Source organism: Ascoidea rubescens (genome assembly GCF_001661345.1).
Source record: "Ascoidea rubescens DSM 1968 unplaced genomic scaffold ASCRUscaffold_11, whole genome shotgun sequence".
In the NCBI taxonomy this organism is placed as follows: domain Eukaryota; kingdom Fungi; phylum Ascomycota; class Saccharomycetes; order Ascoideales; family Ascoideaceae; genus Ascoidea; species Ascoidea rubescens.
This window is the reverse complement of record NW_017962923.1, coordinates 179,308-194,168: the sequence shown is the minus strand read 5'-3', so window position 1 is coordinate 194,168 and position 14,861 is coordinate 179,308. Positions and strand designations below refer to the sequence as shown.

General features: G+C 29.3%; 8 protein-coding genes across 8 annotated transcripts; 3 read left to right on the top strand and 5 right to left on the bottom strand.

Moving 5' to 3' along the window:
• Window positions 1-3: 3 nt before the first annotated feature.
• ASCRUDRAFT_24378 (heme-dependent oxidative N-demethylase family protein) lies at window positions 4-1,002 on the bottom strand (the record flags this gene model as incomplete). The annotated part of the gene is made up of 1 exon (XM_020189850.1): window positions 4-1,002. A coding segment is annotated over one exon (999 nt), but the record flags the coding sequence as incomplete, so codon positions are not given.
• A 1,170-nt stretch (window positions 1,003-2,172) lies between these two features.
• Window positions 2,173-2,733, top strand: RRT6 (Rrt6p; the record flags this gene model as incomplete). Its single annotated transcript, XM_020190735.1, has 1 exon — window positions 2,173-2,733. One exon carries the CDS (start codon window positions 2,173-2,175, stop codon window positions 2,731-2,733), a length of 561 nt encoding a protein of 186 aa, XP_020045888.1.
• Window positions 2,734-2,907: 174 nt separating this feature from the next.
• ASCRUDRAFT_14624 (uncharacterized protein) lies at window positions 2,908-4,312 on the bottom strand. Its single transcript, XM_020189233.1, has one exon. The coding sequence runs from the start codon at window positions 3,922-3,924 to the stop codon at window positions 3,121-3,123; it is 804 nt and encodes a 267-aa protein (XP_020045887.1). The 5' UTR covers window positions 3,925-4,312; the 3' UTR covers window positions 2,908-3,120.
• Window positions 4,313-4,840: 528 nt separating this feature from the next.
• Window positions 4,841-5,427, top strand: ASCRUDRAFT_109674 (uncharacterized protein). The gene has a single exon (XM_020188729.1). It carries the CDS (start codon window positions 4,986-4,988, stop codon window positions 5,331-5,333), a length of 348 nt encoding a protein of 115 aa, XP_020045886.1. The 5' UTR covers window positions 4,841-4,985; the 3' UTR covers window positions 5,334-5,427.
• ASCRUDRAFT_14623 (uncharacterized protein) lies at window positions 5,347-6,845 on the top strand (the record flags this gene model as incomplete). The annotated part of the gene is made up of 2 exons (XM_020189232.1): window positions 5,347-6,568; window positions 6,820-6,845. The coding sequence occupies exons 1-2, from the start codon at window positions 5,521-5,523 to the stop codon at window positions 6,843-6,845; spliced, it is 1,074 nt and encodes a 357-aa protein (XP_020045885.1). The 5' UTR covers window positions 5,347-5,520.
• Window positions 6,846-7,099: 254 nt separating this feature from the next.
• PMS1 (ATP-binding mismatch repair protein) lies at window positions 7,100-9,763 on the bottom strand (the record flags this gene model as incomplete). Its single annotated transcript, XM_020194673.1, has 3 exons — window positions 7,100-7,759; window positions 7,847-8,639; window positions 8,661-9,763. 3 exons carry the CDS (start codon window positions 9,761-9,763, stop codon window positions 7,100-7,102), a joined length of 2,556 nt encoding a protein of 851 aa, XP_020045884.1.
• Window positions 9,764-9,944: 181 nt separating this feature from the next.
• ASCRUDRAFT_109657 (uncharacterized protein) lies at window positions 9,945-10,843 on the bottom strand. The gene has a single exon (XM_020188728.1). The coding sequence runs from the start codon at window positions 10,751-10,753 to the stop codon at window positions 10,127-10,129; it is 627 nt and encodes a 208-aa protein (XP_020045883.1). The 5' UTR covers window positions 10,754-10,843; the 3' UTR covers window positions 9,945-10,126.
• Window positions 10,844-11,142: 299 nt separating this feature from the next.
• Window positions 11,143-14,844, bottom strand: AMS1 (alpha-mannosidase). Its single transcript, XM_020193677.1, has one exon. The coding sequence runs from the start codon at window positions 14,805-14,807 to the stop codon at window positions 11,157-11,159; it is 3,651 nt and encodes a 1,216-aa protein (XP_020045882.1). The 5' UTR covers window positions 14,808-14,844; the 3' UTR covers window positions 11,143-11,156.
• Window positions 14,845-14,861: the final 17 nt, after the last annotated feature.

Genomic DNA, 14,861 nt, shown 5'->3' with positions numbered 1-14,861 from the left:
TAAAAGAAAATCTTTACATGCTTGTCCCCATCTACCTCTATTTTTATAAGCAGCCATTTCGGGGAAGATGCCATCAATCGCAGTTGCAAGATCGTTACCAAGATTTTCATCTTTAATTTGCTTTAAACTAGTTTTATAATATCTAATAGAAAATAAAACGGCATTTGATTTTGGTAATCTAATTAAACACTGCCTTTCGGATCTTAAAAAAACATCATTTGAAAAATCCAAATTTTTAGCAGATAGCAGTTCCTTTTCAGAAGAAGATCTTGATTGATCAAATCTTGAAGTTTGTTTTGATATTTGGTTAAAATTTGAATTTAGTTGAATAGACCAGTTATTTCTTTGAACAATTTTATTTAATTTCAAATTATTAAAAAATTTATTCATTGAAGTTTTTAATGACAAAGAATATTTTGGAACAGGGCCATGTATTGCAGTTAAGTTTTTAAGAAATTTTTCACTCGGATCAAAACTGGAGGGTAGCAAACAAGTGGCAGCTTTTAAAACATACTCATCTCTAAATTCTGGCAGAATATTTTGATTGTCTGGATCTTTTATTAACCATAATAAATCTTCTTGAATTTGTAAAGATAAATCGAATAATAGTTGGTTTATTTGGTCTGTATTTAAGCAATATAAAGAGTCTAAAGGGATTTTGTGATTAGTAATCTTATTAAATAAAAGATTTTCGTTTGGAAGAATTTGAAAATATTTTGGAAATCTTTTTGGTAAGTAAACATTTACAATATAGTTATAGGCCTCTTTTATTGCTAGGATTGTGACTGGATCATCTTTATCAAAAAAGATAGTTCTATTAACATGATTTTGATCTGATAATAATGTTTTTTTTTCGTCGATTGTAGTTAAGTAGGTATTGTCAATTAAAAACAAATCATCAATGGATATGAATTTTATTCCTAGATTCATTTTATAAACTGGTTTAAACGGTCTATATGGAATGGGAAGTTGATCTTGCCAAACATAGTCAGATGGTATGGGATAAACAAGCTCAGTAGACTGAAGCAAAACAGAAGCTTTCTGATCACAAGCAGCCTGCAATTTCAATGGTTTATCAGAGCTTGCATTGAAATAGTTGTAGATGTGATAAAAAATAAAGGGGGTAAGGAGAGGAAGAGGAAGAACAAGCAATTTCCAATGAGCAGCCAAATGCTGGGAAGAAAAACAGTCCATTGCAAGCAAATTGTGACAGCAAGCAGAGCAGAAAAGCTTCAAAACTGGAGAAGCTGCTCCATACTTATATATCAGAGTTTCTCCACTGTGTTGAATCAGCTTGGATAAGAAAACTCGAGTTTTCGAGTTTATCAGCAACTGCTTTGAGAAGTACCCGCGATCCACTGCAGTGGACTCCCACAGCCCAAACCGGAAAAAATGCATTGCGCACGTGCAAAGTACATCACGTTGTAAAGTACCAACACAGTGGCTTCCAAATCAGTACCGTGTTTATGGTCTGTATAGTACACGTGTTCTGCCTCTTATTGTTCTGGAGAATTTGCAGGATGATCTGTTTTCTGTTGCGCCTGAGGCATGAGCTGCAAGAGACAATCAATGCTTCATTTTGCTATCGATTTTGGATTTACTAACAGACCAGTTTTCGTTTCACTTTTCTTCTTTTTACTTGTGCATCTTCTGCAGCCTCTTTTTTTTGTTAGCTGCTCCATTTTCTATTTTTTATTTTTCATCGCTCTTTATCGAAGTATTAACACGTCGGTAGATATACCTATTGCTGGCCAACAATTATTCTCATTCTACGTTTTTTATTTTTGGGGTCGAGAGATCTTCCTTTAGAGTGTTTGGGGTTTTTTCTACTGATTTGCTTTTGATATAATAATGAAATTAACAAGCAGGCATGGAATAGGTCAAATTTTCAATTTCAATTTTAATGGTTTTAAATTTAATTCCAACCTTACTATATTACGTTTTATAATACTAGTGTCTTTATTTTATCTACAGTTGGTTAGTTCAATTGGTATAATTGTACCTCCTTTGAAGCAAAAAGATATTGAAAATTATGAAAAAAATTACAACAAAAAATACGATTTTGAATCATGTTTCAGATATTATGACAATAGTCAGTCTAGCCTTGATAATAACAACAAAAACGATAATAATAATAATGATGATGATAATGATAATTTGATTATAATAAGTATGTTTGTTGGTGATAAGATTAACTCGCAATCTTTAAATTTTAAAGTATTTGATCAATTTGGCAATCTTTATCGGTCAAAATCTGACATCTCTGGAAAATTACGTATTATATTCAAAACTTCATTTTTAAATAATTACAATAATAATAATAGTAACAGTAATAAAATTATGAATGATTATGATATTTCACAAAGATATTTTGAAATTTGTTTTGAAAATTATCTTAAAGATGCAAGTTGGTCAAATGATGGTGAAAACAAGGAAATAGTGATGGATTTGGAAATTGGTTTAAAATCGAGAGATTTAAATTTAATTAAACAAAGTGAAAAACTAACTCCATTACATAAGGACTTAATTCAGATTGAAAACGAAATTGACGATTTAACAGATAATTTATATTATCTTGTTAAAAGAGAAGCAAATCTAAGAGATACTAATGAAAATACATACATTAATGTTGTCAAGTCTCAAATCGTTATAATAATTTTACTAATATTTATCAGTTTATTACAATTATTATATTTTTACAATTATTTAAAAACTAGGAAAGTTATCCAATAGATTTTTTCTTTTATTTATGATTATTGTTTTTTTTGTTTTTTTTTTGTTTCTTTTTTGGGGTTTTTATTTTCAATTTATTTTTATTTATTAATTTTAATGTTACTTCAATAATATTATTTTAATAATGCTATTTTAATACATATTATCTCAATTGTTTATTATCCTAGCTACAATATAAGGTATAAATAAAAAATCATAAAAAATCATAGAACATCATAAAAAATTATAAAACAATAATAAAACAGCGATAAAATAAACCAGTTTTTAATAGTGAAGATTTCTCATGAAAATAAACCACCCTAAAAAAACAAATGGAAAGAATAGAAAGAATAGAAAGAATCGAAAGGGATAACAATAAAATATAATAAATAATGGATTAATTATTCACTAGGGCAAGATAAAATGAACTTTTTTGTGTGCTTTTGGAGTCAATGTTGGGAAAGAATCAGTCTGAGTTTTTTTAAGAATTGATCTATAAGGTTTTGTAAGATTACGATTATTAAGATCATAATTTTTGCTGAGATTATCGTTATGATTAGTATTAAAACTAATAGTGCCATTGTAATTATTTTTATTTTTATTTTTATTTTTATTTTTATTTTTATTTTTAATATCCTTTTTAATTTTAATTTTACTATTATCTATATGATTCAAATTATTTTGATTCAAATTATTTTGATTTAATGATAGGTTTAATGTTTTAAAATATAAAAGATTTTTTTGGAATTGATCTTTAAAATTATAATTTGTGTTAATTAGACCACAATTTGCGCAAAATACATGAGTACAGGAACAATGAGGGTTTGGAGAGGTTATTTTAAGTAGATTATCAATGCCATTAAAATGGCATTTGCAACAATGCATATAGTGGTTATTAAGATCGAAATTAGTGCTGGTATTTAAATATGGAAAAGAAGTAAATGAGTTTTGATTTAGATAAGATAGATCAATATTTGAGAACGAGTTTGAATTTGAATTTAAATTTGAATTTGAATTTAAATTTGAATTTAAATTTTGGTTAAGTTGATTTACAATTTGATTTAAACATTGGTAAGAATGAATTAAATTTAGATTCTCATTTAAGTTTTGATTAAAGGTGTAATTTTGATTATAATATAAACCATTTTGATTTTGATTTTGATTTAAATTTAGATTTGAATATGGAGCTGAGGTCTGAGAATGATAAGACATTTATAAGAAATATTATGAATAGATTAAGGTTGTACAATTGATTAGATAATTAAATGATTAATATGCTGAAAAGTAATTAAAAAAATAGGAAGAAAAAATAGGAAGAAGAAGAAACAAAAGAAGAAGTATAGAAAATATATAGATATATATATAGTATATGGCTGAATTATCAATACTCAGATTATTCAGCTTGAGGAGATCAAGGGAAGAAAAATGACTCTTATTTATAGGAAATTTTAAGATAAGCAGTGATAATATTTGAAAATGGCAGAAGTAAACTGATAGAGAAGAGAAACGATATTGCAGTAAAAAATAACAAAAAAAAAAAGAGATTATAAATACAAAACCCTTATTCTGTGATTGATTTATAATTAAACACTGCTAAAACAGGTAGGGATGATTTGATGGCTCTTCTCAAAAGATGCTTTTTACAGTTGAGCTTGACGTGCCTTAGATGCTCATCCAGAAAGCAACCACTCCAGTGGACACGTGCACGCGCAATCACGTTTTCAGCCGCACACCAAATTTGGTCACGTGTAATCAATACCTTGACATCTGAACCGCGTTTCTGGCTTCTGCCGTGTTCTGCGTTATGTCTCAGATACGCGCTGAGTATTACGTGCAAGGGTATTAAACCCGGCTGTGGCGCGTGTTCTGCAAGTATCAAGTTTGCCAGCATTAATTGGCTGCATCGGCTGTTCTTGCAACTGGGTTTGAGACAGCAGGAGGATTTACCACATTTCTCGTATATGAGATTCTATTTCTGCTAGACATGTCCGCTTGGCGCGTTTAGGTTATCGACCGCAAGGATTGTTGTGTATCCTTGTCCACAACCGGAAGTGGCCAGAAGCATTTGAAATTGCCTCATGTAATCAGCCCAGGATTCTGGTCCTAGTTCGGGAGTCTCGCGCTGCTGATGTTTGTGTTTACTGGGATCTCTGCTAATTTCAGCCTGTTGCTTTTTTGTTACTTCTTTGGTGATTTTTTTCTTGTTTTTCTTTAGCAATTCCACTCACACTCAAAATGCCAATGTTCTGGATGCATTCCTCCAGCCATTTTAAATGAACCTTGATAACTCTCACTTTTTCCAATCTCCCACAATCGTCTTTTGTTTTGCATCACTTTTTATCACTTTTTATCATTCTTTATCGTTATTTGCTATTTTTTCGTCTAATCCATGTGTTTCGCTTTTTCTCTATATTTTTCTCTTTTTCCCATTTGTTTTTTTGTTTTTCTCCCTTTCGTTTTTCACCCTTTCCGATCCCTCAAATTTTGCATCGCTTTTTGCAATCACCGCTCTTTTCATTGGCCAGGGCCTTCTATCTGCACATTTATCTCATTTTTTTCCCATTATCTTTTTTTTTTTTTCATCTTTTTTTTCGCTCACTAATATCCATCCATTTATTTAAATACTCTTCAATTTCCATTTAACTTCCTTTTACTTCTTTTTACTTGAACAATTTTATACTGTTTTACTGATAAAACTTTTAAAAAATTTAATCGGTGATTGATTAATTATTATTCTATTTTATCGCTTTTTGTTTAATTCGATTCCCTTTTCTCTCTTTATTCCTTCTATCCCCTTTATTCTCTCAAATGGCTGCTGCCTCTTCATCTTCGTCTTTCCCAAATCCTAGTTATTTAATTGACATTAACTCTTATATCGAGTTATCAAATCCTGAGTTTAATTCGAATCGAAAATCGTACAATATAGATCATTTTAAAAAATTCAATCTCACTAAAAACAATTCGTTCCAATTCAATGGTCTAATTCCACTCTATTTAGAAAATAAGCCAATTGATTTTATTTCAAATCAATTGAAATTAATCGATATTTCCTCTGCTTTTATTAACAACAATTGGTCAAAGTTTAAACTAGGTTATACTAATACCAACAACTCTTTAATTTATAACTCTACCATAGTTTCTCTGTTGAATTCTTTAGATGTTGTCAACTTGCTTCAATTCGACACCAACTTGATTTTAATTTATGACTCATTTTTAAAGGCCTTAACCTTTTATTATTCAAATCTTGGTGATAATACTACATCAAATGACTCAATTCTTATTTACAAAGTCTTGTTTCCCCTTGACGATATTGTAAACTCCCATTTAAATAACATATCTAATTTTCAAAATAATATCTTCAAATTTTCAAGATTATCCTTAGATTTAAAAAAACAACCTTCTTTGTCATACCTATCTTTAACGAGAGACGATCTTGATGACTTATACTATCAAAACCTTTCATCATTTGTGTCAATTCCATCTTTAAATTGGTCTTCATTGGGTATTGATTTTACCCCTGACAATCAATTCTCACACTTACCACCTTTTAATTCTCAAAATCACTTGACTAATTTTACTTTCTTAGGTGACAGTTCTTCATTAAAGGATTTGCAAATTATCATTTCAAATAATTTCTCTAAAAATAATTCCCCTATCCATCAAAATCCCTTCTTTGATTTTCCTTTAACTCCCTCTCCTTCTCCAAATTCATCTAAATACAAATCTAACACTTTAGATATCTCTTATCTTCCCTCCGATTTATTAAACGAAAAATTACTTATAAATCATAACGATGATTCTAATTACACTCAGCCTAATTTTTTCAGAAGAAATGTTTTACTCTTTAAAAATACTGGTTTTTACGCGTTGTTTTTTTTAATTTTTTTTATTTTATTTTTTTTTTTGTTTCAATTTTCAATTTTCAATTTTCTTATGACTTAATTTGATGAATTTTTTTATTATACTTTTTTATTTTTAATGTGGAAGCTAATTCTAAATGTTAGTGTGTTTTTTTTTCAATGATTTCTATTTTGTTTTTTTTCTTTAAGGGTCTTATTTTGTTTTTTTTAATTTTATTCTTTTTTTATTCTTTCCCTTTTATTTCAGATTACTACTTGATTTCTACATTTTAAGTATTCATTCATTTATTTTTATTTTTTAGTGTCAAGTTTGTTTGTTTTTTGTGTTGTCTTATTCGAGAAAAAAAAATTTTTAAAAATGTTTTTTCTTAAAATCAAAAATTGATCATAAATTTATACGTTAATTATATTTCAATTGTGTTTCAATTATATGCTCATATACGACATCATTTTTTATTCATTTTTTATTCATTTTTTATTCATTTTTTATTCATTTTTTCTTAACTTTAATAATAAAATTGCAGTCACTAAATTGTATAGTCTTCGATAAATGTTTCAATTTTTGTTAACTCCATCAAATGTCTCATTGTTGGCCTTCCATGAGGACAGTTCCAAGGTTTGTCTAATTGACTTAAATTACTGACAACCTTTTTCATTTTTGAAATATTCAATGGTTTACCAATCATTATACTCATTCTACATGCTCTTGAAGCAAACATCGAATATATTTTAGAGCAACTCACTTCATTATTAATCTTATATCCACCACTTTGATTCTCCTTAATTTTATATACTAATTCAATAAAATCACTTAAATCAAATACTGTCTTCTTAGATATTGGTATCGAAATCAATTCAATTTTGAATCCTGCTTTATTATTCTCATTGACCCTAATTTTAAATCCATTTTTTTCGATCATTTCAATATTATCTTTAACAATCATTTCATCTATTATTGCCAATTCAACATTAATAGGACTGATTAACCTTTGTCTTTGAAATTTTGTATTTTTTCTTAATTGTTCAAAATTAAATTTTTCATCTGAAGCATGTTGATCAATTATAAATAAATTCTCGTGCTTAGAGGTTGCAAGAATAAATCCAAGATTAAATTGTCCCACAATTTTCATTTCCAGAAAATCTTTTTTATTAACTTTTAATGTTAACTGCTCTTCAGTTGTTTCTTGCTCAGTATTAATGTCAGAACATTTTGAATTTCCATAAAAATTATCCTTCATGTTATTAATGTAATTATCTTTTATTGAGTTGTATACCTCATTAAACTCTTGAGTAATTTCGCCCATTCGAAAAGCATTTGTGACTATTAGTTGATTTTGAGATTCACGATTTTTCAGTTTTTTCTGATTAAAGAAAGTTTTACTCAACTGGTCATTTCTATTTAAAATTTCTTTGCTTTTATTATCGCCTTTAATTTTTTTAATACCCTTGTCATCATTATTTATATCGGCAACTATTTTATTAGCATCACTCTTATTGATTAAGCCCAGATGACTTTTATTAATATTTAATTGACAAAAAACAGAATCACTTTGAGAACTAAAATCATTAAAATTATTATTTGAAGCAATATTAAAAACATTCTTGCTTTCGTTAGTTATAGCATTTATACTATTTGAAACTTCTGTACTATTTTCATTATTATTTGATTTGTCACCAAAACCTTCAAAAATAGTAACCTCTAAACCGTTATTCAATTCTTGCAGAGAAGGATTTACTGTTTTATTACATTCATGATAGTCGTTATGTTTTTTCTGAATATCAAAACTGTTTTCTTTTATTTTGGAATCATTGTCAATATTATTATTAATATAATGCTGAAATGCATTTTTTTCAGAAAATGAATCTCCAGATAAATCATTTGTAAATGATTTTAAAATAGAAGTAGTATAATTTGATAAATTGTTATTTTTCAATCTTTTTGTGGGCCTTTCAAACATACAAGATGTATTGTTGTCTTCTATTAATGTCTTTATGTCATTATCTGTATTAGAATCCAAAGATTTGCAGTTTTCTTCTATATCCTTGGGTTCAAGATCACAGTCTATTCTACTCTTTGTTATATCAAACTTATCATTAGTAAAAGGGCTTGATTTAAAATTGTTTTTTGAAATTTCAGCGTCAGAGTTATGATAAAGATCTAAAATTTTAGATTTGATAAGATTTAGTATTTCAGTTTCATTTTGAATTAAGATAGTTCTTTTATCAGGGGTAACATTGATATCGATCATGTTCAGATTAATTTTTAAGTTTAAGAAAAAAACAGGATACTGCAATAAATTAAAACTTTTATAAAGATTATTAAGCAAATCTTTCAAATTCTTTAAGATTACTGGTCTAGAATTAACAAATATGTATTGGTGGGAGGGAGATTTAACACCCATTTTTGGTGAAGGATTAGAAAGATAACCAACTAATTTTACTTTTGAGGTTGAAAACAAGTTTAAAGAAAAATCAATTTCAATTAAAGATTTAAAATTAAAGATTTTAGAACCAAAAACCGAATAGATGTTGTCTTTTAGTTTGTTATTTAAGCCCTTTGTTGCTATGATTAAATTTTTGTTATTTCTTTTAGGTAAAATATTAAATATTTTAAGCCTAACATTTTCTGTTATCAAGCAATAATTTGTTAATAATTCAATTGCTTTATTAAATTCTCTTTTATGATTTTTGATAAAATTTTTTCTTCTAACTGGTAAATTTTCAAATAGGTTTGTGATTAAAGAGGATGTGCCAACATTTCTGGTTGTTGGTTTAATTGATATCAAAAGTCCATTTGAACCAAAGTTTAAAATTGATGCTTTAGGATAAGTTTCCTTTGTCGCAGTTGTTATTTGAAATGATTTTGATGTGGAAACTAATGAATGAATTGCCTCACCTCTAAATCCAAAGGAGTTTAAAATATCTAAATCATCAAATGAAGATAGCTTGGAAGTATAGCTATTCAAAGCAATATTTTTGAAATCTAATCGATCAATCCCATCACCATTATCAATTACCTCAATAGAATCGATTCCATAATTTTTGAATAATATTTCAATTGAGGTTGAATTAGCATCCAAAGAATTTTCAACCAATTCTTTGACAGCAGTTTGAAGATCTATAATTACTTGTCCGGAATTGATTTTTTGAATATCAACATTGTTGATTTTGGCGATGTTCAGCCTACTCATGATTAATATTCGTATAAACCATTATGATATTTTTGTTCATCAATTCTATTATTGTGGTTGATATTAGTAGCCCAAACGCTGTTTGCCCATAAGACGTTCATTTTTTTTTGTATCTCACGTGCAGCACAATTCTTTTGAGGGATGTAAACTATGTTTTGTACTTCTCTGGACATTAATTTTGTGAAATGTTTTGTTTATGATTAATAATCATGTGTGTTTACTGTGTTGCAGCACATGCTACGAAAATCAGATAAGAAAGAAATGCTGGTCAGATATCACGTGCTGTAAATCCATAAATAAAGAAAGTAAAAGGAAACGTTTAAAATTGGTAGTGTAATGGCAGAAATATAATGATTTTTCATATTAGCATGAGAGCGAAGTAGAAAGTGTTAACACATTTTGTTTAAAAACTATCAAACGCTTAATCAAATCATCCATTGAAGCTGGTTGGGGATTGCAGTCGGTATGAGGAAAATTCTGATTGTAGTTGATATCTTCTTTGTAAAAAATCTTGTTTACTTTTATTTCTTGATTGAACGAATCAATTTTGAGATCGACTAATTTCTGGAACTTCAAGTAGATCAAATGTCTTTCCAATTCAGCATAATCAAAATCTTGCTGTGAACTTCGACCAGTTAATTGATTGTATTTTACTCGATTGGAATTAATATGCACTAGTCTTCTAAGAACTGTTAGCGCTTTTAATTTGTTTATGGCATTGAAGGACAACTGAATAAATTCTGAGTTTTGATAGTCGATATTGTAAAAATAATCTTCAAAAGCGCCAAAAGAAAACAACTCCAAGGTTTTAAGGTATTTTAAACTATTGTTAGAATTCTTATTGTCAGTAGTTAGTTTTGCTTGCAATATTGGATTGATCCTTAAAACATTAAAGTTAAAAGTTCTTGAATCTTCAAGTAGAGATATGATCTGAGATTTAAGTTGATGTGGTGAAGAGGATAAAGATATTGTTTCCAAAACGTTTTCCATGATTGTTGCCTCCTATCATTCACTTGCAATGAAAGACAAATCTGCTTCTACTAATGCTGCAAAAGCCAACCGCTAAGAGCTGTTGATACAAAGGTTCAAAAGCCATCCGGAGGCAGATCCTCGCCCTTTGCTTTTCCGTCAGCGAAACGCCCAACTGGGCTCGGACTGTGGCTAGAGGATTGTGAAATATTAACCGGCAATTCCGACCTACACACGAGTGGCTTTAGCTGTCCTGTCCTGCCCTGATAATGTAAAAGTATAACAAGAGGTTTCTTTAAAGATTTGATCTTGAGACATCTGAAGACAGTTAAATAAGTAAAGAGAAAATAAAACTTAAATAAAAAAAAATAAAACTTAAATAAAAAGAAAATAAAAAGCAATTAATCAATAATTGATTAAATTTCTAAACAGCCAAAACTAATCTATACCCAGCAATTTCAAACGCCCGTAACTCAATTTGAATAGTATATTCATCATTTTCGGTTGAACTACTAAATTCTAATACTTCAACGTCCTCCTCTAAATTGTTAACTTTATAAACTCTTAATAATGGTAATAATTTCTTTACCACAATAACACCTTTACTTTTACCTCCCAAAGAATCATATACCCTAATAATAACTGATTTTGTGTTTTCTTGTACATTGTTGTTTTTACTAATTAAATTAGAAAATGACAAAAACTTGCTTTGCTGATGGTTTGCCTGATATGGTTTCATCGTTTTTTCTGAATACAGTGCCTCGGAATTATAATCAACAAACACATCTGAATCCAATTCAGCTCTTTTAATATTGCTTAAAATCAAATTACCTTCATCATTTTCTAAACTAATAAAATTAAAAAACTCTTTATTGAATTCGTGGATATTTTCAAGTAAAACACAACTACCAAATCCTGTTTGTTCAATTCTATAGTCTTCTTCATTACTAATGCGATTGGTAAACTTGCAGATTTTGTAATAATCTTCATTATCGTCACTTTTCCAAAATCTAGTGTTAAAGTTAAAACTATTTCTAACAACCTCGCCATTAATTCCACCTTTGTGAGGAAAAATTCCATACTTGAAAAAATGTTTTCCCATATCAGCATGCTCATCGGGGCTTTTAGGTGACCTTAATAATGATAGTCTCATTAAATTTCCATGTGTAGAAAATCCATACTTGTTATTATTAAAAATAGAAACCCCTCCAGTAAAATCACTGTAATCCACAAATTTATGACAGCAAGTTTCAAATTTAGCAACTTCATAAGATGTGTTATAATTCGTTGGTCTTGTTGTAATGCCAAATTGAGTTTCATAAGAGCAGTAAGAATTGTGTATATCCACAGGAAACTCAACTTTCAAAAACCTACAATTCTCATGCCAATCACACTCGTTCTCAATATTAATCAATTTCGAATTTGCATTTAAGGAAATGTATGAATTTAACCATGAATTTGTTTTTTCATTAATTACAATCGACACCCTAATCGTTGTGATCAATGGTCCTTGTTCATAAATTTCGACTTTATTCGCATTTAAGTTAACAATTTTTTCCAATGAAAATAATTCGGTATCCCATGCTTGCCATGATAACGGAGTATCTTGTAAAATTACAAATTGGTTTGCTCCTGTTTTATTTTTACCAGTTTTAATATCAAGAAATTCTTTGTCATTATAAGTTTTATCAATAATGCTTGTAATTACTCCTGTACTTTTTGAAATCTCAATTTTTAGCAATGAGTTATCTAAAACAAAATAATCATCCAAATCAAACAATTTAACTTCCGCATTGATTTTTTCTGTCAATGGCGCTAATATTGAATGATTATCTGGTAACGATTGAAATAAAACGTAATCGTTTTCATATCTTCCTTCTTGAATAAACGATAATTTGGAATAAAAGTTAGGTTTCTCTTTTAATGTTTTTTGGTTTTCGTTCAAAAATAGTTTTGATAATTTTGGTATCTTGACGATTTCTGAAACATTCCAAGGATAAGTATTTATTAACCAAAAAGCTCGATTTACCAATTTTTCATAAATTATAGAAATCTCATAGTTTAAATGATTGTCATTCTCAAAAGTTTTTTTTGTTGGAAATTGTTTAATACCTAACGAAGTTAAAGCAGTGAAAATCAATTTTTCAGTTTTTCTTATGCATTTACTAAGCATTGGTTTGACCTCATCTGAATAAACAAGTTCGATACAAGTGCCAGGCAAAACATCATGAAATTGACATAACAAAACGTTTTCCCACAAATCCGAGATCTGTTTTGCTGGAAAAATATATGATTTAGAAAATAAGCTTGCTAATGTTGACAAATACTCTAAAGAGTGCAAATTTGTTTCCACCCATCGCATAAAATTTTTAACATCAGACTGAGTTGTGTAAGTACCTCTATGAAACTCAAAATATAACTCACCAACCCAAGAAGGCAATTCCTTTCCGTTTTTTGTTTCGTCTAATATTAAATCATAAAATTTATCAATTGATATACCAGAATGAACATAAGGCAACTCACCAGAAGTGTTGGCTATTCCTCTGCAACGACGGATTCTTTCTAACATTTCGGGAGTACAGCCTCCACCACCATCACCATGGCCAGCCAAATGCATCGACTTGACGGAGTAAGCCAAGTTTTTGTGTTGGTGAAGAGATCTTTTAATATCGCCAAAATTAGCAGCTGAAGTGTATGTGTTATTAGGAGGCATGTGTGCTAAAATTTGAGAGCCATCCAAAGCGACCCAGTTGAAAGTTGTTAAAGGAAAAGTATTAATATTATTCCAGGATAGTTTTTGAGTCAAAAATCTTGATATTTTAGAGAGTTGGCAAAGTTGGGGTAATTGAGAGGAGTAGCCAAAAGAATCCGGTAGCCAAAAAGTTTTTGAATAAAAATCAAAATTTTGTTTCAAAAAAAATTGTCCTTTTAAAAATTGTCTTGCAAGAGATTCAGATGCAGGTAAATTAGTATCATTTTCAACCCAGGTACCGCCAATGGGAATAAATCTATCCAAATTTGATTTGATTTGATTAAAAATAATGAGATGATCTTCTTTTAACCATTTAAACTGTTGCATTTGAGAAGCAACAAATATGTATTCAGGGTATCTTTCGATTAAATTTAATTGAGTGGTCCAAGATCGAACAATTTTTCTTCTTGATTCAGCAAAGGGCCATAACCAAGCAGTATCGATATGGCAATTACCAAAATTGAAAACTTCAATTTTTTTGAAATTGATAGTGTCATTCAAGGTAAAAACTTTGGAAGAATCAATGTCATTACCGAGAAAGGATTTGGCCAAATTTCTAGATAGACTAATCGAGTAGTCTGGGTTGTTGGGATCAAAAGTATTCATAATTTGATTCGCTAATTTTCTTGCCTGATGTTTTTGCCATGAATCTGAAGGAAATTCTCTTGCAGCGTCAGCAATTTCATGAAAATCATGATATAAAGCTCTACATTGCAAATTTGGAATAACTAGTTGGCAAGTATTTAAAGAAAAGTGGTTATTTGAGTTAGTTGGTTCACCGTTACCAAACATGCCATTACAGGCCATTTCAAGATAAAATTTGAAAGTATTATTAGAGGAATACCAAGATTTGGGTACAATATAATCAATTCTTTCACCATTTCCAGTTAGAGCTTGCAAGGGAGTTCCATATTGATCATAAATTAAACCTTCATTTTGAGAGTCCCATCTGAACCAAATTTGATCAGAATGAATATTTGGGTTATTGATATAATCGACAAGCCAATTTGAAGGCAAGGTTGCTTCGATTTTAAACCAAAAAGTGGCCCAAGAGGGACCAAATTTATCACCGACTTTTGAGGAAGACCAGTCCTCATCTTTCAAATCAGGTATAATATCTTTGAATAAAGGACGAGCATTATTTGCTACAGAGTGAACTCTCAAAGAAATACAGTCTGAGGAAGTTTGATAATCCATAAACTTAGGCAAATTGAAATCTCTATATTGGCCATTATCAAAGAACTGCCTTAAACGGTTTTCATAGATTGAGTCGACATGTTTGAAAACAGGATTGTTGTTGATTGTGGCGTACTCGGAAACCATTTTCAGAAGAAAGAATAATAAGAAAACGCAGAGGAAGGAGAGGCAGAAGATGAT

Bases quoted from the DNA above. Each gene is read 5' to 3' on its own strand.
- AMS1 (XM_020193677.1), bottom strand. From the start codon at position 14,807: ATGGTTTCCGAGTACGCCACAATCAACAACAATCCTGTTTTCAAACAT.
- ASCRUDRAFT_14624 (XM_020189233.1), bottom strand. From the start codon at position 3,924: ATGTCTTATCATTCTCAGACCTCAGCTCCATATTCAAATCTAAATTTA.
- ASCRUDRAFT_109657 (XM_020188728.1), bottom strand. From the start codon at position 10,753: ATGGAAAACGTTTTGGAAACAATATCTTTATCCTCTTCACCACATCAA.
- ASCRUDRAFT_109674 (XM_020188729.1), top strand. From the start codon at position 4,986: ATGAACCTTGATAACTCTCACTTTTTCCAATCTCCCACAATCGTCTTT.